The 18327-nt window shown below is 44.4% G+C and overlaps 1 protein-coding gene across 4 annotated transcripts; it reads left to right on the top strand.

Annotated features, from left to right (window-relative positions):
- The first annotated feature begins 1185 nt into the window (after positions 1 to 1185).
- ganc (glucosidase, alpha; neutral C) lies at positions 1186 to 16177 on the top strand. 4 transcript variants are annotated; one of them, XM_035383876.1, is made up of 24 exons: positions 1186 to 1655; positions 2139 to 2201; positions 3714 to 3816; positions 4192 to 4319; positions 4587 to 4769; positions 5297 to 5318; positions 5982 to 6045; positions 6451 to 6547; positions 6859 to 7054; positions 7960 to 8104; positions 8357 to 8592; positions 9200 to 9326; positions 9603 to 9682; positions 9906 to 10049; positions 10162 to 10258; positions 10596 to 10697; positions 11169 to 11412; positions 11524 to 11588; positions 12337 to 12413; positions 12599 to 12673; positions 12884 to 12997; positions 13579 to 13691; positions 14050 to 14153; positions 15359 to 16177. In XM_035383876.1, the coding sequence occupies exons 1-24, from the start codon at positions 1621 to 1623 to the stop codon at positions 15466 to 15468; spliced, it is 2724 nt and encodes a 907-aa protein (XP_035239767.1). In that variant the 5' UTR covers positions 1186 to 1620; the 3' UTR covers positions 15469 to 16177. The 4 variants fall into 4 exon arrangements, with proteins under 4 accessions (XP_035239767.1, XP_035239759.1, XP_035239775.1 ...); XM_035383868.1 differs by having other exon boundaries at positions 5979 to 6045; XM_035383884.1 differs by lacking the exons at positions 1186 to 1655; positions 2139 to 2201; positions 3714 to 3816; positions 4192 to 4319; positions 5297 to 5318 and having other exon boundaries at positions 4635 to 4769.
- The last annotated feature ends 2150 nt before the right edge of the window (positions 16178 to 18327 follow it).

Genomic DNA, 18327 nt, shown 5'->3' with positions numbered 1-18327 from the left:
CAATTTTAGCGAGTCATGTTAGCCATAACCGAGTCTTAACCTACTCTGCGCTGTGTTGTGTTTGAAGTATAACGTTGGACTGGACGAAACTATGTAGGCTAACTGCAGTTTGAGTAGGAGGGCTGATCTAGGATCAGTTGTGCTTCATATGTCATAATGAATAAGATTAGGATTTGGACAGGGTAAAGCTGATCCTAGATCAGACGCTTGATAAATACGGATAAAAAGAAAACGCTAGTTAAGTTTTCCGACGCAAGCAACTCCACGTCCACCTGTGTTAATAGCCATCGTGAGAAATGTCACTATTATTGACCTTGACGTGAATTTCTTGTGTGATAATAAAAACATAATCGCTGGTTTTAGGATTTTTAAAACCGCTTTACCGTGCATCTCTCCATTTTATCGAGTTATGTTAGCCACATGTCTTACTTTACTCTGCAACCATCGTAAGAAATCACGTCCATATGATAATAAACCATCGCAAGAAATCATTATTTCGCAGTAATGCCCTTTAGTGGGCTAGCTCGGGTTCGAATCCAAATATTTTGTTGAGTTTGAATGCTCGAGATAATGTTGACCCAACTTTTCTTATCCAATTAATTTAGCTGTAGAATCAAATGTAGTACATAAGTGCTGGTTATAGTCATGCAGAGATGAAACAGTATTACCTTGTTTAACAAAGTTTCGTAACAAATGACCACAACACGTTGTTAGGATTATCAGTGTTTATTATATGTTTTTTTTAATCACCAGCACTGGTGATAACATCGATTTCACTTTCGCGCTAAGGTGATAACATCGGTCTCACTTTCATGCTAAAGACTAAATGAACGATAGTAAAAATATAAATGTATGTGACTGGACAATTAATCAAACTTACATCTGTGATATCTATAACGTTAATCTTTGGTGCAACTTCTCTCTTTCCAAGACGGCGCTGCTGCCTGTGGTTTGAGCGATGACGTAATAGCTGCGTTCGACTCCTGGCAGGCTGACTGACAGGTTGACTCCTGGCAGGCTGACTGACAGGCTGCCAATCCTAGCGCTTGAGGGCGGGACCTTCCCAGATTCATCCTAGGAAAAAATATACGCTTCCAGGTGACTGCTAAGGGAAAGTTAGGTTTGGGTCTCCGGTCCTACAGGGGGCGATGCTACATTTTGACATGAGATTGCTGGGTACTAAATCTCGTGATATCAAAACAGAAAACATGTGCAGCTTGTGTCGGCAGTTTGTTGTCCGCAATCGTTAGATCGTTTAATTTAGAAAACTGCACACGCTACGTACGTTCTTGGCTCGTTATATTACTTCTATAACATGGTCTCGCGAAAAAATGAGTACACTTGCGTCCACAAACCAGATCTAGCGCCGTATTCTGCACGAATCGTTTCAATATCATGGGTTATAAACGGTTATAAACGCAATGTCTATGATTTTTAAATCTCCTTTGGTGTTGTCAGGCTGCCCAACAGTATGTGCGCAACACTACACGACTACTTCCTGAATCGAGCTGACTGTATCAGTTCGTCCGCGTGATTTTAAGATCAGCATATGTATGCACTGCATGGCACGAAACTTGATACAAAGCAGCTCTGTTGTTGACCTAAAACTCGGAAGACTGAATGGCAGAGGAGGCACTTGCGAATACTGTTAACAGGTATATTAGTGTAATGTACACGATGTATAATAGTACTTCAGCTGTCTAGCTAACCGAAGTGAAGCGGTCTGCAAAGTTCTTGTCAGTGCTATGGCCACTAATTCTTATCTGATTCGCTGAAGAGTGCTGGCAAGCTATTTAGCTGGTTAATGGAGATGACGCTGTCAAAAGTTAATGGTCGCAAATGGTCACGTTGCTAACCTAAAGAAAATTAATGGTAGAGTGGTACATGCTGTGTATTTCTGAAATACAGCCTGTACACACGCATGTATTAGTCTTTTTGACTTGCTAGATCCAAATACGGAAAAAAGCCCCGAAATGTTGCTTGCAAGCTAGCTAACCAGTAATAGCTACATTAGCCAATGGCCGGAATCACAATTTTAAAATTTATGTTTAACAGTGGCTAGTTTGCATGTGAGCACAGTACAGCAAGTGCGCAGATTTATATGAAAAATACTAAATAAATGTACCTTTTATCTTCAGCGTGGTCCCAGGTGATGAAGGGAAAGCGAAGTTTAAGAAATGTGACCAGATTGCGTTTTACAGGTAGGGAATGTATCTTTATCAAATTCATTCACCCAGAAAACGTCTCGTGCAAGCAAATATTATTAAAACCATCAACCATCATGCACTGAAAAACTATAAATACTAAATTTGTAGATTCGTGCTTCGTTACAGAAGGTTTTCCATGTCATAGAAAAGCAAAAGAAGGTTCCATTTATTAAAAAAAAAAAAAAAAAAAAAAAAAAAAAAAAAAACCTTTTATCATATATTTGGTTAGACAAAAAATGTATGGATCGTTCCTGACAGTCTTCATGCTATGCGCCCTAATCAAGGGAACAACAGCACTGCCCCACCTGGAAATTGAACATTTGAACAACCTCTGGATTTCACTTCTCTAATGCTCACTTGGAGGGGACATCAAAGAGGTTTGCCCACTGGTAAAATGGGTGGGCACTTGTAGGGAGACTGGGTGACCGCACTAAATGATGCTTTAAAGGAGTCACCTCATTTCGGTCACCTTCATCAAAGCAGGATCTAAAGTCATCTGCAGTGAAAATAGACCAGGTGGGAGGAGCAGTTGGTCGAGTGAGCAAATAGAGAGATTAACTATTTACAAGATCTAATATATAATAATATATAATATAACTACGTACAAGAATATTACTGAGTGGGGCTGCCATTTTGATTTTGCGGGCTTACGCTAGCCTTTTCTGTTGAGCTGATGTTGATCTGGGTCTGTCAGCAGTCAGCACGCAGTACAGGTGACAGGTGTGGCCTTGTATGAGGACGGTCACTTTGTGGGTCTGGAGGATGGAGGGAAGATCCTACCAAGGGAGTGGAAGAGGAAACAGAAGACGAGTGCAGTCAGATGATGGCTGTTTGAAAAGACTCCACAGCGAGGCAGCACCATGGGTCAGATGGTGGAGAGAGAGAGAGAGAGAGGTTGCAGATGTTGTGGTGGCAGTTGAGTAAGGGAGTGGGCACCAATGGGAGGAGGTCCAGAGGAGAGAGGAAGTGTGAATTAAACAAAGTAAGCTGCCAGTACCTCACTGGTATTTGTGCAACACAAAGGCCCGCATTGACCAATGAGATGATTGCTTTTTGTTGAGGCCAAATGGGTGGAGTAAAAGTTTACATCTGTATTCGATTTTTTCCCATTTTAAACAGCTGCCCAGCATTACAGTGGGATGCATCTGCTGCCACAGTCTCGTTGCCAAAGTCTGGAAGATTTTTAATCTCGCACAGGCCCATGGTACTGAGCCTTGAAGAAGGAAGTGCACCCAGCTTGCTGTTACGTTTAACATTTAATAGGTCATATTGGGAGCAACATTAACAGAATTGGAGGCCACAGAGCCTCAATTAAATTAAATTGGAGTTTGTGTGTTAAATATAAAAGTCCAAGCCTTTAAAAAATATGATCACAGTTATAAAGGTTTGTGTGAGTTGAGGGTGAGTTTGATCTTTGTGTCAGGTTCAGCTTAGACAAATACTGATTTTGAATCATACTACAGTATCCTTTATGCACACTATGCTCGTTTCCTGATCCATGTTCAGGCGGCAGAAGCAGGGAAATGTGACACAGTATCTCCCCCTGCTGGACACTTTGGTGATAACAGAGAAAGGAGCACAGCTCAAGCTTCAAGACCCAGACGCCCAGGTAATCTTTTTTCCACCTCTGCTCAGACAGGGTAATGAGATTTCAGCACAAATCACAAAGTCTGACGACTGGGATTTGATCCCTTCAGAAATGCTCTCTGTCACAACACAGCACAACACACCAGATTGACCTTGGCATTGAAATCGTTAAATCTGTTATTGTCATTCGAATGTTAAACAAGTAGTCAGTGCGGTTGCAGTACACAAATTGAAGGGCTGAGTCATTTCAGATACACAGAGAAACCAGATGTTTTTGGAACAATGATGGAGAAATAGAATAATATTGAAAGGATAGGGTGACATTCAGTTTATTTGTGATAAATGTGCAAGATTCCGATGAGCAGTGCTACATCAATGGGAGGTGCTCTTCCTACAGGTGAAACTGCTTCTCCAGGTGTGTGCCATCAATGATGGAACAGTTAGGGTTACTATTGATGAACTCAACCCAATTAGAGAACGCTACAAGGTTCCAGATGTTCTGAGTGGACAGCCTGTCTGTGAGCGGTAAGACTTGTATACAGTTCTTTGCCAGTGGGATGGATGACAAGCAGTGGACAGAGATGACTGTGTGTATAACTAGTACCATTGTGTTTATAATGTCAAAAGACATCTTTCTCCCTAATGGCACGAATGCTGAGCATTTGTATCTGTACCAAAGAAAAAGAATGACAGTTTCATAGAAACATTGCAGTTTTCTTCTTTTAGTGCACAGACTTTATTCCTAGTGTTTTTCTTTGAACTTTTTTAAAAATTTACTTTTGCTCCTGGTAGGTTAAAAGTGGTCGGGAGGGAAAAGGGCTCCCTGACTCTGGGCTGGGGTTCGGGTCAGTACCAGTTCCGGGTCAGCGACAGTCCCTTTCTGCTGGAGGTGTTGTGTGAGGATGAGGTGACCGTCACACTCAACCCAAATGGTCGGCTGTACTTTGAGACACTCCAGAATCCACCCAAGCCTAGGTGAGAGAGGGGCGTTGGCCAGGGTGGGTGGGGGAGTGGGGGGGTTGTTGGGATGGGGGGGGGGGGGGGTAACACAAGGTAAAGGTGAGGGCTTGAGACCATGATAAGATAACAGTGGTTCCTGTACTAAGCCTGGGAAATAAATGAAGTGTTTATTCATAGTTGGACTACAGCTTTGAACCATTTTACTGCGTGAAGAAAAGAACCTCCTGTCATTGTGTCAGCGTGGAAGGACATATTTTCTCGTCACATCAGCCAGCAGTATCTTTCTCTGCAGGAGGCCTTTTCATTTTTAAATCTTTTAATAGCATAGCATCAATGACAGTTTCTTGCTGAAATGTATTTTTGGAGTTATTCAGACGGGGTGTGCTTCAGTTCATTTTGACATGCCTGTCAGTTAAGAAGACATACTGTAAAACTGAAAGGTGATTAAACTGAAAACTGACTTGACGTGAATCTATGCTGTTATACTTGTGTGAATATTTTTAACCTAAATCTATTTTTCTCTATTGCTTTCTGACTCCCAGCCTGTCCACAGAGCCAAATGAGGTAAATGAATCAGTTTACCAGAAGAAATGCATGGCAGCTTATACTTCTGCTATTGCCTGTGACCAAGGCACTGGCCTGAGAGCTGGAGTTGTGCTGCCCACTGCTCCTATGTAGCTCGGATGGGTCACTACATTACGGATATTTAGCCGATGCTCGTATCCAGAGTGACATACACAACTTTTTTTACGTAGCATTTACTACGTTGCATCCATTTGTACAGCTGGATGTATACTGAAGCAATGTGGGTTCAGTATCTTGCTCAAGGGTACAATGGCAGTGTCCTACCTGGATACTACCTACCTACCTACCTTTGGGTTACAAGACCAGCTCCTTACCCGGTGTGCTACACTGCCGGGACAAATGCAGAGGAGAAATGACCCCATGGGGTCAATAAAGTATAACTTATCCTTAATACTTGCTGTTGATCAGGCATTTATGTTTATGTGCTTTGACGCCAAAGTGACGTTCATGTCATGTCATGCCAAACAACAGGAAGTTCAAGGTTGTGGGTCCTGCTCATTTGATTGTTCACGCCCTGAAAACGGAATGCCTCAATCGCTAATCGCTTCCTTTACGATGCTTGTTTTTCATTTGATCCTGGTTTGCTGCCAAGCCCTCTTGTTTGAGCTTTGCTGTCTCTTTTGCCTGTCACTTCACCAGCAGGACGGGGACCACATGGGATTGTGGAAGGAGACCTTTAAACAGTTTGTGGACATCAAGGCAAATGGTAGGTGGTTTTAGAGGTTGTCCGGCGAATCAAAAAAGCTCAACCTGTGTTTGAGAGTCAGATGCTTGGTATTCTGTGCTGAGAAAGATTGAACGAAAGTTTCATGTGAATTCAGTTTTGTGTTAAAATTAAGCTATGCGGCCAGAGAGGCTATATGAGAGTTGTACTGATACAGTATTGGCCTTGAGTGTCGTGTATTGCTTCAATGAGACAGATAACATATAGAAAAAATTAATTGCTGGTGCAATATTATTTATTTAGTGATATAATGGTTTGTGCGTGGAGTGATACTGTTTACAAACAGGCTGTGTCAGATTTCCAGTCACCGTAGAGCGCGGTCTTAGCCAATCAGCATCCAGGATCGAAACAGCCCGTGTTAAGAATGTGGAACCGTTCGCCCTGCAGGTCCGAGCTCGGTTGGCCTGGACTTCACCCTCCACGGCTTCTCCCATGTGTATGGTCTCCCGGAGCACGCAGACACCTTCCAGCTGAAGGACACCAGGTCAGGCTGACTGCAGGATGTATCTGGGGAGAATAGCCACGCATTTAAGCGTGCCAAGCTTATGCCTATTGATAAAAATGACTTTTTTTTTTTTGCTTTTTTTTTTTTAAATGGGTGAATGCACGAGCAACAGTTGTGCAATAATGAGAATTGTAACTGTAAGGATGCAGGTTCAAATCCCTGGTGTTGCTCCACCATTGTGCCCCACCTGGGATCTATAGTATATTATTTATGTCACTGGATGAGCAGTTACTTACCCCCCCCCCCCCCCCCCCAAAAAAAACCTCAAAAACGTTCTCCTTTCATTGCAGGGATGGCGAAGCCTACCGCCTGTACAACCTGGACGTGTTTGGCTATGACATCCACAGCCAGTTGGGTCTGTACGGTTCGGTTCCGCTCCTTCTGGCCCACAAGCCCAAAAGAAGCATCGGGGTTTTCTGGCTCAACGCGTCCGAGACCCTGCTGGACATCCGGACCTCTGGGGACGGTCCCCCGGCCACAGGGGAGGTAAGATGGAGGGGAACATCGCCCACTTCTTGCTTTTGTCTCTGTGGTTCCTTTTTCCTTCTTTCTCCCTGTGTTGTGTTGTAGACACAGGGGAGCTCAGCTGGAGTTAAAACCTGGGGTTTAAACCCCTGGACAACAGAACCTCGTAACAACTGGAACGGCTATCTGAACATGTGAAATAAGGATTTGCTGTTCCAGTTGTAGTGCAGTTTTGTGGTGTAGTCTAGGGGTTTTATACCTGAGGTGTTCCAGTTGTAGTGCAGTTTTGTGGTGTAGTGGTTTAAACCTGAGGCATAAATACCTGCTAAGCACGGTGCAGTTGACCCAGTTAGGCTTCCTTATTTTGTTGCTCCACTGATGCAAAATGTCTGAAATAAAAGAGTTCTTCGGTACAACTAGTGCCGGCATTTCGGCCATGAGGGGCTCTGTAATAGAACCCAGACATATGGCCCGGAATGGTGACATCAGAGATGGTTCTGGAGTCTCATACTGTAACCTGTTTACGAAGCTAATTTGATCTGTGCTAACGAGCAGCTCACAAGCACAAGGTTCAGTGGTCATGTGATTTTCTCAAAATCAGTTGAGGCTACAAGCGGGCTTGGCTCCAGTCCTTTTTCAGAATGCTATATTACATGGTAATAATAAATGTAATGTGTTTTCTTTTCTTTTTGTGTTTTCCCCCCTATTTCTCTGGTGCAGTCCAGATTCGAAAGTCCAGACCGTGGGGCCCGTCCATGCAACAGTGCTTTAACAGGATGAGCCACCCGGCAGTCCCTGGCTTGGCCTTTCTAATATCCAAGAGCGCTTAACATCAGTCAAACACTGTGATGCTCTGTTAGAGCTTATCAAAACCTGTTGCTAATCTTGACTGCCCAAAATGTACTTACTGCCCACCCTCCTTTCAGGGGGCCAGCCCACCTCCAGTGAAGAAGAGGAGGGTGTCTGCCCACACTGACCTGCACTGGATGTCAGAGAGTGGTGTGATTGACACCTTCATCTTGCTAGGCCCCTCCCCATCCCAGGCCTTCTGTCAGTATGCAGAACTAACAGGTTATCAGACCACCCCTCTGCATCACCAACTGTCTCTTAACTTAAAACTTTCGGCTGAACACAACACAGAAACACAAGAATTGTCGGTATGCTAGCACTCTACTGTAATGCTCAGACATGTATTATTTCATGTAATAAAAAAATCTCAGAAATTGAAGCCATTTACAGGAATAACCCTTTTAAATCCATTAGCCTAGTAAGTGCTTCGCAGATCTGCTGGAGGTGTTTAACACACTGCTCTGTTGTTGCTAGGATACCAGGCCATGCCCCCCTTGTTCTCCCTGGGTTACCACCAGTGCCGCTGGAACTACATGGACGAAGCCGACGTGGAGGAAGTGGACGCTGGGTTTGACCTCCACTCCATCCCTTATGATGTCATCTGGCTGGACATCGAGCACACGGACGGGAAGCGCTACTTCACCTGGGACCCAAAGCGCTTCCCGGACCCCGTGAGCCTACAGCACCACCTAGAGGAGAGAAACAGAAAAGTGCGTGAATAAATATCTGAGTATAAACAGCTGGAATTTTTCCCTGTCTTCCCCCCCAAGCCACTCCAAAAGAAAACCCTTCTCAAACCTGTGAATGGAACTGTCCAGTGTTATATCAACACTGATAGAGTACATCTTACTCTGATAGTGTACACGTGATTTATCCAGAAGTGAATTGTATGAACAGACAAGGCAGGCAACAGCCCCAGGCCCTGGAAGATTTTCCACCCCCTGGTTTCTTGACCGGCATTTGCCAACCTTTTTCAATCCACGGCACACTTTCCAGGTTTATAGCATCTGATGGCACCCCACTCTCAAAAGCACTCGACGTACTGATGTTGATGCGACGCATCAAAAGTAGGTATAAATGTTCAGTTTGGGGTTTTAATTAAGCAATATGCATTTTATTGACATTATTTTGGCTCTTGTGAATAGGATTTGTTACACGGCACGCCTGACAGCACATCGGTTGGGAAACGCTGCTCCAGAATCACCTCTGTATATATCTATGGCTCATTTGAACCGTTGGAGTTAAATTAACACTCAGCGTTTTGCCGTGTGGATATTCCCTGAGCATCTAAGCAGGCATCTGCTCCCCCCCACACAGCTGGTGGTCATCAGCGACCCTCACTTCAAGATGGACGCCCTCTGGCCCCTGTACTGCGAGGCCAGGCAGGGCGGCCATTTTGTGAAGGACAGAACGGGAGAGCTGTACCAGGGGTCCTGCTGGCCAGGTGAGGGGAGGAGCGTGAAGGATGAGTGCGCGGGCTCTCCAGTTGTGCTCCTCTCTCTCTCTCTCTTCCTCTCTTTCTCTTTCATTGATGTCTCTTTCATAAAACTCCTCAAATGTAATCTAATGTCTCTCTGTACAGACTTGTCACTGCAGTCAACCAGCTGTGATTTAGCTGCTGTTTTGTGTGAGTGGATCTCAGCGTTCCTCAGGGTTAATTCTCTCTCTCTCTCTCTTTCTCTTTCTCTCTTCCTCTCTCTCTCTCTCTTTCTCTCTCTAGGTGATTCCTGTTATGTGGACTTTAGCAATCCTAAGACCCGGGCATGGTATTCCAGCCTGTTTGCTCTGGATAAGTACAAGGTGGGTTCAGAGAATGAATTATCTATTTTTATTTATTTACCCTTTGTTTTTCCATCTCTTTTCTTATTCAGGAATACAAAAGCTAGCATTAAAAATCACAATACAAAGTATATTACGAACACAATACAAAATGATAGTATGAGGTCAGATTTTTCCTAATGTGCCACACTACTACAATTTCTGAATCAGAGCTGTGTGTAAATGTGTCCGATATGCGCATCAGGGCTCCACGCAATTTCTGTTTGTGTGGAACGACATGAACGAGCCGTCCGTGTTCAACGGGCCCGAGCAGACCATGCCCAAAGACGCAGTGCATGCTGGGGGCTGGGAGCACCGGGAGTTACACAACCTGTACGGATTCTATCAGGTCAGCCGTTCCTGAATAAACACATACGCACTGTGCGCACGCTAACTGGGGCTTTTTCATTTCTCTCTTAATTTTGACTGATTTTCCTTCCTTTCTGGTCTCGGTGCTCCAGCACTTGGCCACAGTGGAGGGTCTGCTGGCGCGGTCTGGGGGCACGGAGAGGCCCTTTGTCCTGTCACGCTCCTTCTTCGCTGGGTCCCAGAGGCTGGGTGAGTTGGCGCCAGGGGTAATAGCACGCAGAACATTATCTCTGTTCTCCTGAGAGGAGCTCTCCACCAATCATAGAGCTTGTTGCTAACAGTAAGTGGAATAAAGGCAACAGTAATTGGTGGATAGTGCCTTCTGGCTACTGTCCCTTCGTGGAAAAAGGGCTGCAGGATGTATAGCCAGAGAGTTCATTATCTTATTATTTATTTGTATACATATGTTTATTATTTATTATCTTTGAGCCACATGAGGAAACCACAACACTGTCCTCACTGAAAAGCACTACAGCAAAGCGTCCTTTTAGCAGATGTGTTTGGGTCCACACGCGTGTTGTGACAGGTGCGGTGTGGACGGGCGACAATCTGGCAACCTGGGAGTACCTGAAGATTTCCATCCCCATGCTCCTGTCCCTGAGCATCACGGGCGTGGCCTTCTGTGGAGGTGAGTGCCTGACACCGCCAGGAGGGGGCGACCCTGAGTCAGATCCTCACTCTCAGATTTGAGTTTGAATGTTGTAGGCTGCATTTCAGGCAGCTCAGCTCAGTAATGGCTTTAAACACAGGGGCTTTCTGCCTTTCCTGATCCGGGGACCCCCACCCAGGCTTACCGGATTCCAGGGGATTCGTAGGCTAAAATCCGTTTATAATATTTTAAAAAAATGTTTTGAATATTTTTGAAAGTCTGTGTGTAGTCATTACATATCAAGTCTGGCCAGGGACTCCCTGCAGTACCGTCAACGTCCCCCAGGGGTCTGTAGATCCCCTGTTGAAAACCCAGGCTTTACAGGACAAGAATGAGCAGAGAAGCAGACGCTGTTATTCCTCTGCCGACCTTCCTCCCTCCCTCTCTCCCCCTCTCCCTCCCCCGCCCCCGTCCCCGTCCCCGTCCACGCCCCCGTCCCCCCTGTCCCAGCGGACGTGGGCGGGTTTTTCCAGGACCCGGAGCCGGAGCTGCTGGTGCGCTGGTACCAGGCGGGGGCGCTGCAGCCCTTCTTCCGCGGCCACTCCGCCATACAGACCAAGCGGCGGGAGCCCTGGCTGTTCGGGGACGCCGTCACCGCGGCGATACGCTCTGCCGTCCGGCAGCGGTACCGCCTGCTGCCCTACTGGTACACGCTGTTCTACCACGCCCACACCACGGCTCAGCCCCTGCTCAGGTAAGCCCCGCCTCCTCTCCCTCTGTCTCCTTAAGCCCCGCCTCCTCTCCCTCTGTCTTCTCCCCCGCCTGGTTCAGAGCCGGTGCTAACGCTGATCCCTGTCCCCGTCAGGCCGCTGTGGGTGGAGTTCCCCAGGGAGCAGTGCACCTTTGCCGTGGAGCACCAGTACATGATAGGTAACAATGAGTGTGGCGCGGCGATCTTCATTCCTGGTCCTGTCGAGCCGCCGGGTCTGCTGGTTCTTGTTGCTACTCGGCGCTTAATCGATCAGTTAAAGCAGCCGTTTGCACAGTTATCTCTCCTCACCTGGTTTTTTGGTTCAGTGTAGGTCGCTCGTGTTAAGGAAAAAAGGAAAAACCAGCAGACCCTGTGGCCTGCCAGAAGCAATAATGAAGATTACTGGACTAGTGCTTTCATGTTAAAAATGGCGACGGTGTACACTGGACAGTAGCAGTAGGACCGCGTTACTCAAATCACAGTCCTCAGGGGCTTAGATCTGCTCGTTTTCCAGCCTTTCTTGGAGTCAGGCGTGAAGACAGTTTGGCTAATCAGTAGCACTAATTGTTCAGTTAATTACCTGAGAGAAGAAAACCAGAGCCAGATTTGGATTTGAGGACCAGATTTGAGTATCCCTGCCATAGAACATTTGTATTAAACACATAAGTAATATGTTATGATAAATATACTATATTGTTTGTTATCAAGATGGCTGGCCTTTCCCTGTAGTCTATTAAATATAAAACAGTGCCCATACATTACAAGACGAAGTCATTAGATTCTTCTTTAAAATAGGGACTGGAGCTCCTGAGCTGGAACAGGAAGGGAATAATAATGATTAAGGCAATAATGACACCAGTGCATGATGGGTAATGATAATATGGATTTCAATTATAATACTCTGAGTAATGCCATCTCTACATACAGGAAGTGCTTTGCTGGCATGTCCAGTGACTGACCCTGGAGTCACAGAGGTCAAGGTTTTACTTCCGGGAACTGGTGAGGTATGATTTTTTTGAGTAATGTTTGGTCTGTGATCGGCTCAGGAATTGTGTAACAGGGCAGAGTGTGTGTGTGTGTGTGTATGCACGGGTGTGTGTGTGTGTGTGTGTGTGTGTGTTGCGCAGTGTGTGTGTGGGTGTGTGTATGTGTGTTATGCACTGTATCAGATATCCTGTGTGTGTTGCAGAGCTGGTATGATGTGAGCACTGCTCAGGTCTTCAGAGGTGGCAGGACTGTGAGCTTCCCTGTGACTCTGGACACTGTGAGTCTTCATCGCCACTGCTTCTGCTCTTCATGTCTCCACAAGTGCTGCATTATCAGAAAAATATTTCACCCTGCATTTCTGCTGTATCTCTCTCTCTCTCGCTCTCCTCTCTTCTCTCTCTCTCTCTCCTCTCTACTCTCTCTCTCTCTCTCTCTCTCTCTCTCTCTCTCTCTCTCTCTCTCTCTCTCCCTCCTCCCCCCCTCTCAGGTCCCCCTGTTTCAGCGTGGGGGCACGGTGGTCAGCCGGAGGACGGAGTCTGGATCCTGCACAGCCGACCTGCAGAAGCTCCCCTTCACTCTCACTGTCGCCCTGGACTCCAAGGCAAGGAAGAGAGGTCTCCCGGGCCCACTATTCACACGGCAACACTGAGTAGTACTGCTGATCAATAATCAGTCCTACCTTTAAGCTCATGGTGGATATAGTTAGGATATGGACAGTGGAAGGCTGACTGTAGGTCAACAGCCCTGCTCTGTGATACTTTATGGAAATGGACCCAGATCAGTATAATGGATAGCTTTGATGGTTTTCATATTCACACGCTATGCAAAAAGTTGCTCTGCCTTATCATTCAGTGTAAATGCTATTTAAAAACTATGTAAACTCAGTGTGAATGTTGTGTGAGTGATGTGTAAGTGCTGTGTAAATGCTGTGTAAATGTTGTGTGAGTGCTGTGTAAGTGCTGTGTAAATTTTGTGTAAGTTCTGTGTAAGTGCTGTGTAAATTTTGTGTAAGTTCTGTGTAAGTGCTGTGTAAATGTTTTGCAAACACTGTAAACGCTGTGTAAATGCTGTGTTAATGCTGTGCTAATGCTGTGTTAAGTTCTGTATAAGTGGTGCGTAAACGCCGTGCAAATGCTGTGTAAATGTTGTGTAAACACTGCTGTAAATGCTGTCACCTTGCAGGGCTGTGCAGAGGGGGACCTGTACCTGGATGACGGATACTCCTTCAACTTCCGGGACAGGAAGCAGTTTTCTCTGCGCCGTTTTTCCCTGGACCGGGGTCGTCTGCTGAATCGGTGAGATGAAGGTTTTCCCAGAAGGCTGGGCTTTGTGCTGTTCCAGTTCCTTCATACAAATGATTTACTTGAACTTGAACCAAATGTTATTTTCCCTACAGGCTGGGCTCTTAATTTGGTACATGAGATTCCAGCCTTAGGAACTTGCTATAGTGCTCACGAATATTCTCCCAACATACCCACACGCACACATATACACTGACACACACACACACACACACGCACACATACACACTCACACACACACACATGCACACACACACACACACACACACACACTCATACGTACACACGTTCGCACACACACAACGCACGCACACACGCACACTCACCTAAGCTCTGCTTGTTGCGTTTTTAGCTGCGCAGACGACAGGGGGAAGTATGATGCAGAGTGCTCTGTGCAGTCCGTCCGCTTCCTGGGGGTGAAGAAGAAGCCGTCTGCAGTGACTGCGCAGATCTCAGGTGAGAAACCTGCCTGCCAAAGCCAATCTTTTCATAAACAGAACAAAACATAACATAATGACGAGAGCAGGCCATTCTGCCGAACATTGCTCGCCATTTTTTAGCCATTTAAATTAGTTCTCTGATTGCCTTTCAGACTAGATTGTATCTAGTCTAGATTGTATCTAGTCTGCTATAATTTGTTATAATTATAACAGATTAACAGTTATAATCCGTTTGAAATGCCAACAACATTCAAATATTTACCTTTGCTGAGTTATGTTTGGCTCAGCTGGATCAAAATGGATCAGTTGCTTTGAGCTGTTGAATGAAAAACGGTGTGTTAAGCTAATAAATCACGTTTTACTGGTTTCTCCTCCATATGTTCTTGTGGTGTGGGGATGGCTGGTTTAAACAGCCACACCTGCCCTGGGTCAAGCTAATTAGACCTGGCCAATTGGGTAAGAATGAGATAATTGGCCAGGCTAATTGGACCCGGGAACAGGAGTGGCTGCACCTGTGCGTAGTGAGGTAATCAGTGCGCACAGTTTAAATCTGCCATCCCCACTCACACAAGGGGAGCCTCTGTCATGACAGTGTTAACATCTGCTCTTTGGCTGTAACATCTTGCCACCCTCGTAAATAAACGTGGACTGTTTGAACATCATCTCCCTGTGTCTCTGTGCTGGAGGGCCCCTTGGAAAGCCACTTCGGTGGCCTGTGGCAGGCTTGTTTGCCACAGTTCTCACTTAGGATCAGGTCCTGGGTAGGCTATATTTGACACATCACCACAATTCTTTCAAGATGAGAGTTTAAGAATGATACCGCGATTATTTACATCTGTTTTAAAGCCCTTCTTCTTGCTGTTGCTACACGTCGCTGTTTTGCTGTTTATCTACGATCAGTAGTTCTGGAATGCTACTGCTGTTAGCTAAGCTGTGACCTGTGTAAGAACACTCAAAAGACCCTTCTGTTGTGTTGGCAATGTATTGTAGTGGTTAGGGAACTGGGTTTGAAACTCCCAAGGTTGCAGGGTTGATTCCCAGGAGGGGCATTGCTGCTGTATCATTGAGCAAGGTACATAAGCTGGATTTCTTCAGTAAATATCCAGCTGTGAAAAAGTGACTCTGGAGACGTTATAGTATCTGCTAAACAGCAAATGATGTGAAATGTAAAATGTTAAAATGTGGAAGCATCCATGAGGTCTCTGTTTCTGTCCCCCTCAGGTCTCCTGAAGGATTGCACTGAGGTCCAGTACCAAGCAGCAAGCCACATGCTGACAGTGGGGGGCCTGGATCTGGATGTAGGAAAGGACTGGGAAATTAGGATCCTCTAGAAACTCATTTTCCCAGCATGCACTGCACACAATGCAACATGCACTGTGTATTGTTCTGGAATCCAGCCGACACAAAACCTTCTCACAATGTTGCTGCAATGTAGTGGCAATGTGATAACATTGACAAAACAATCCAATAACATTGTGAGCACATTTTGAAACCGCTAAAGTTTGTTAAATTTAAAAGTGTTATTTTCATTGTGCGTGATTTCATCCTTTAAGAAGCAAGGGCAAAGATTTCTCAATGACTCTGAATTCTTACAGTCCATCATACGTAGTAATCTGTAAGAAGATGACCTTTAGAGCAGTGATGTGCTGTTGAAAACAAATTTTAGTTTTTTTAAAAAAGGTTTCGATGTAAAATATTCACCCAAGAGTGCACGTGGATTGGCTGCAGTTTAAGCTAAAACGTTCTTAACTCATTTAATGGTGGCTGTTACCAGTCCAACGCACTGGCGGTCACAATAAAGAGAATGTCCTGCAGGCTACAGTCACGGAAGACACTCTCGTCTTTCTAGAGGAGGATGATGATAATGATGATGATGATGGTGTTACAGTCTTATTTCAGATAGTTTGCCTTCTATTTTGAGTGCAGATTTGCACATGATGTCTATTTCCGGAAAATGTAAAAATTATCTAAAACTCCAAATGCCCACCAGTACTGCCAGAACAGGTATGGCAGAGAATAAATTATGTACGTCTCTGTTCACCTCTGTTCCTTATTGTTTTAAAAACTTCTCAGCACAGAGAGAGAGAGAGAAACTTGGAAATAACTTGTCAAATTGTCAAATCAAAAACACACAGACCCAAATAACTCAAATATACGCCTTCTTCACTGTGAAGTACTAAAGCAATATAAACGTACACTCAGAAACAAAAAGGCACAATACACTCACACGCAACTGACAGAAATTGAGGAGTTAATAAATACAGATCCATTTTGGGACCAATGGAAAAATATGAAAAAATCACAACAAGAACAATTAGCGATACAAGATAGGGATATCTGGACAAACCATTTTCAAACACTTTTTGAAAAAGTGGAATTAGGAGCAAATCCTGACAAAAACCATATAAATAAAAAAACTGCTGGAACTTGAATTGGCTATTAAAGATAATCAAATCCGGTGGACTTCTCGATTACTGAACTTAGAGCTTAAAGATAAAATTAAAAAATTGAAACCTAAAAAATCATCTGGACCTGCCAGTATATTAAATGAGATGTTAAAATGCGCAAGCACAAAATGTCAACTGGCCATCCTAAAATTTTTCAATTTGGTTCTGAGTGTAGGTTACTTCCCTGACATTTGGAACCATGGGCTTATAACACCAATATTCAAAAATGGAGATAAATTTGACCCAAACAATTACCGACGTATCTGTGCAAACAGTAATCTCGGGAAGGTTCTTTGTAGTATCATAAATTCTAGACTTTTAACCTTCCTTACTAAGCACAATGTCCTGAGAAGTCAGATTGGATTTTTACCAAATCACCGCACAACTGATCACATTTACACCCTACACACCCTAATTGAGAAATACGTAACCCAAAACAAAAAACAAATATTTGCTTGCTTTATTGATTTTAGAAAACCATTTGATTCTATTTGGCATCAAGTGCTATTCCACAAAATTATTGAAAGTGGTGTAGGGGGTGAAACCTATGATCTAATAAAATCAATGTATACAGGGAACAAATGTGGCATAAAATTGGCAACAAAAGAACACATTTCTGGAGTGAGACAGGACTACAGCCTTAGCCCAACTCTTTTCAATATTTAGAATTGGCAAACATACTAGAAAAAGCTGCAGTGCCTGGTCTCACTCTACACAACTCAGAGATCAAGTGCCTGTTCTATGCAGATTACCTGGTTCTCCTTTCCCCCAGTGAACAGGGGTTACAGAAAAGCCTAGATCTGCTAGAACAGTACTGCCAGACCTGGGCCCTGGCAGTAAACCTTAACAAAACTAAAATTATGACATTCCAAAAAAGATCCAGATCTCAGGGAACAAAACACAAAATTCATGTTAGGAACACCTTACACTGAACTTTCCTCAAATTGCAATTATTTAGGGCTAAAAATCAGTTCCACAGGAAACTTCAACATTGCAGTGAATGAACTAAGGGAGCACACAGGGTCTTCTACGCCATAAAACGACAAATTTCTGTAGAGATTCCAATTAGGATTTGGCTTAAAATCTTTGGAGCTGTAATCGAACCAATTGCTCTTTATGGCAGTGAAGTCATAGAATCAGTCAAGAATTTGGCAAATGGGACAAACATCCAATTGAAACCCTGCATGTAGAATTCTGTAAACATATCCTGAAATTACATAGAAACGCAACAGACAATGCATGCAGGGCAGAATTTGGCCAATACCCATTACTTATCAAAATATAAAAAAGGTCAATCAAATTTTGGAAGCACCTAAAACAAAGTGACTTACATCAATACAAAGCCCTGCAATACCAAGAGTTGAGCAAAGCAAACCATCCCCTCACTCATCTGGTCCTGAGCCTTAGTTCTCCACATAGACCAACACACACTAACACCTCACCTGCTCAGGACCAGAACAAAACTACAAACATAATTAGAATAAACCAAATTGCAACACAGCTGAAACAGAATTATATAACCTACTGGGAAACTGAAACAAAATCGCAAAGTAAAATGAATGATATTTGGCCCTGAAAAGAGAGCATGCTGTAGCGAACTACCTGACCATAGTTACTGACAAAAAATTGAGAACCACCTTGACGAGGTACAGACTCAGCGAGCACCACTTAGCCATAGAAACTGGCAGGCACAGAAAATCATGGTTGCCAGAAGAAAAAAGATTGTTCCAACAATGCTAAGGC

This window comes from Anguilla anguilla, chromosome 1 (assembly GCF_013347855.1).
Source record: "Anguilla anguilla isolate fAngAng1 chromosome 1, fAngAng1.pri, whole genome shotgun sequence".
In the NCBI taxonomy this organism is placed as follows: Eukaryota; Metazoa; Chordata; class Actinopteri; order Anguilliformes; family Anguillidae; genus Anguilla; species Anguilla anguilla.
Note: the sequence above shows the minus strand (reverse complement) of the source record. Positions and strands in the feature narration are given on the sequence as shown.

What these genes read in the sequence shown, in the direction of transcription:
- ganc (XM_035383868.1), top strand. Translation starts at nt 1,621, where the DNA reads ATGGCAGAGGAGGCACTTGCGAATACTGTTAACAG. An exon ending in TTCCAGCTGAAGGACACCAG is followed by an intron (nt 6,548 to 6,858) that starts GTCAGGCTGACT and finishes CTTTCATTGCAG; the next exon opens with GGATGGCGAAGCCTACCGCC. An exon ending in CTGTCGCCCTGGACTCCAAG is followed by an intron (nt 12,998 to 13,578) that starts GCAAGGAAGAGA and finishes GTCACCTTGCAG; the next exon opens with GGCTGTGCAGAGGGGGACCT.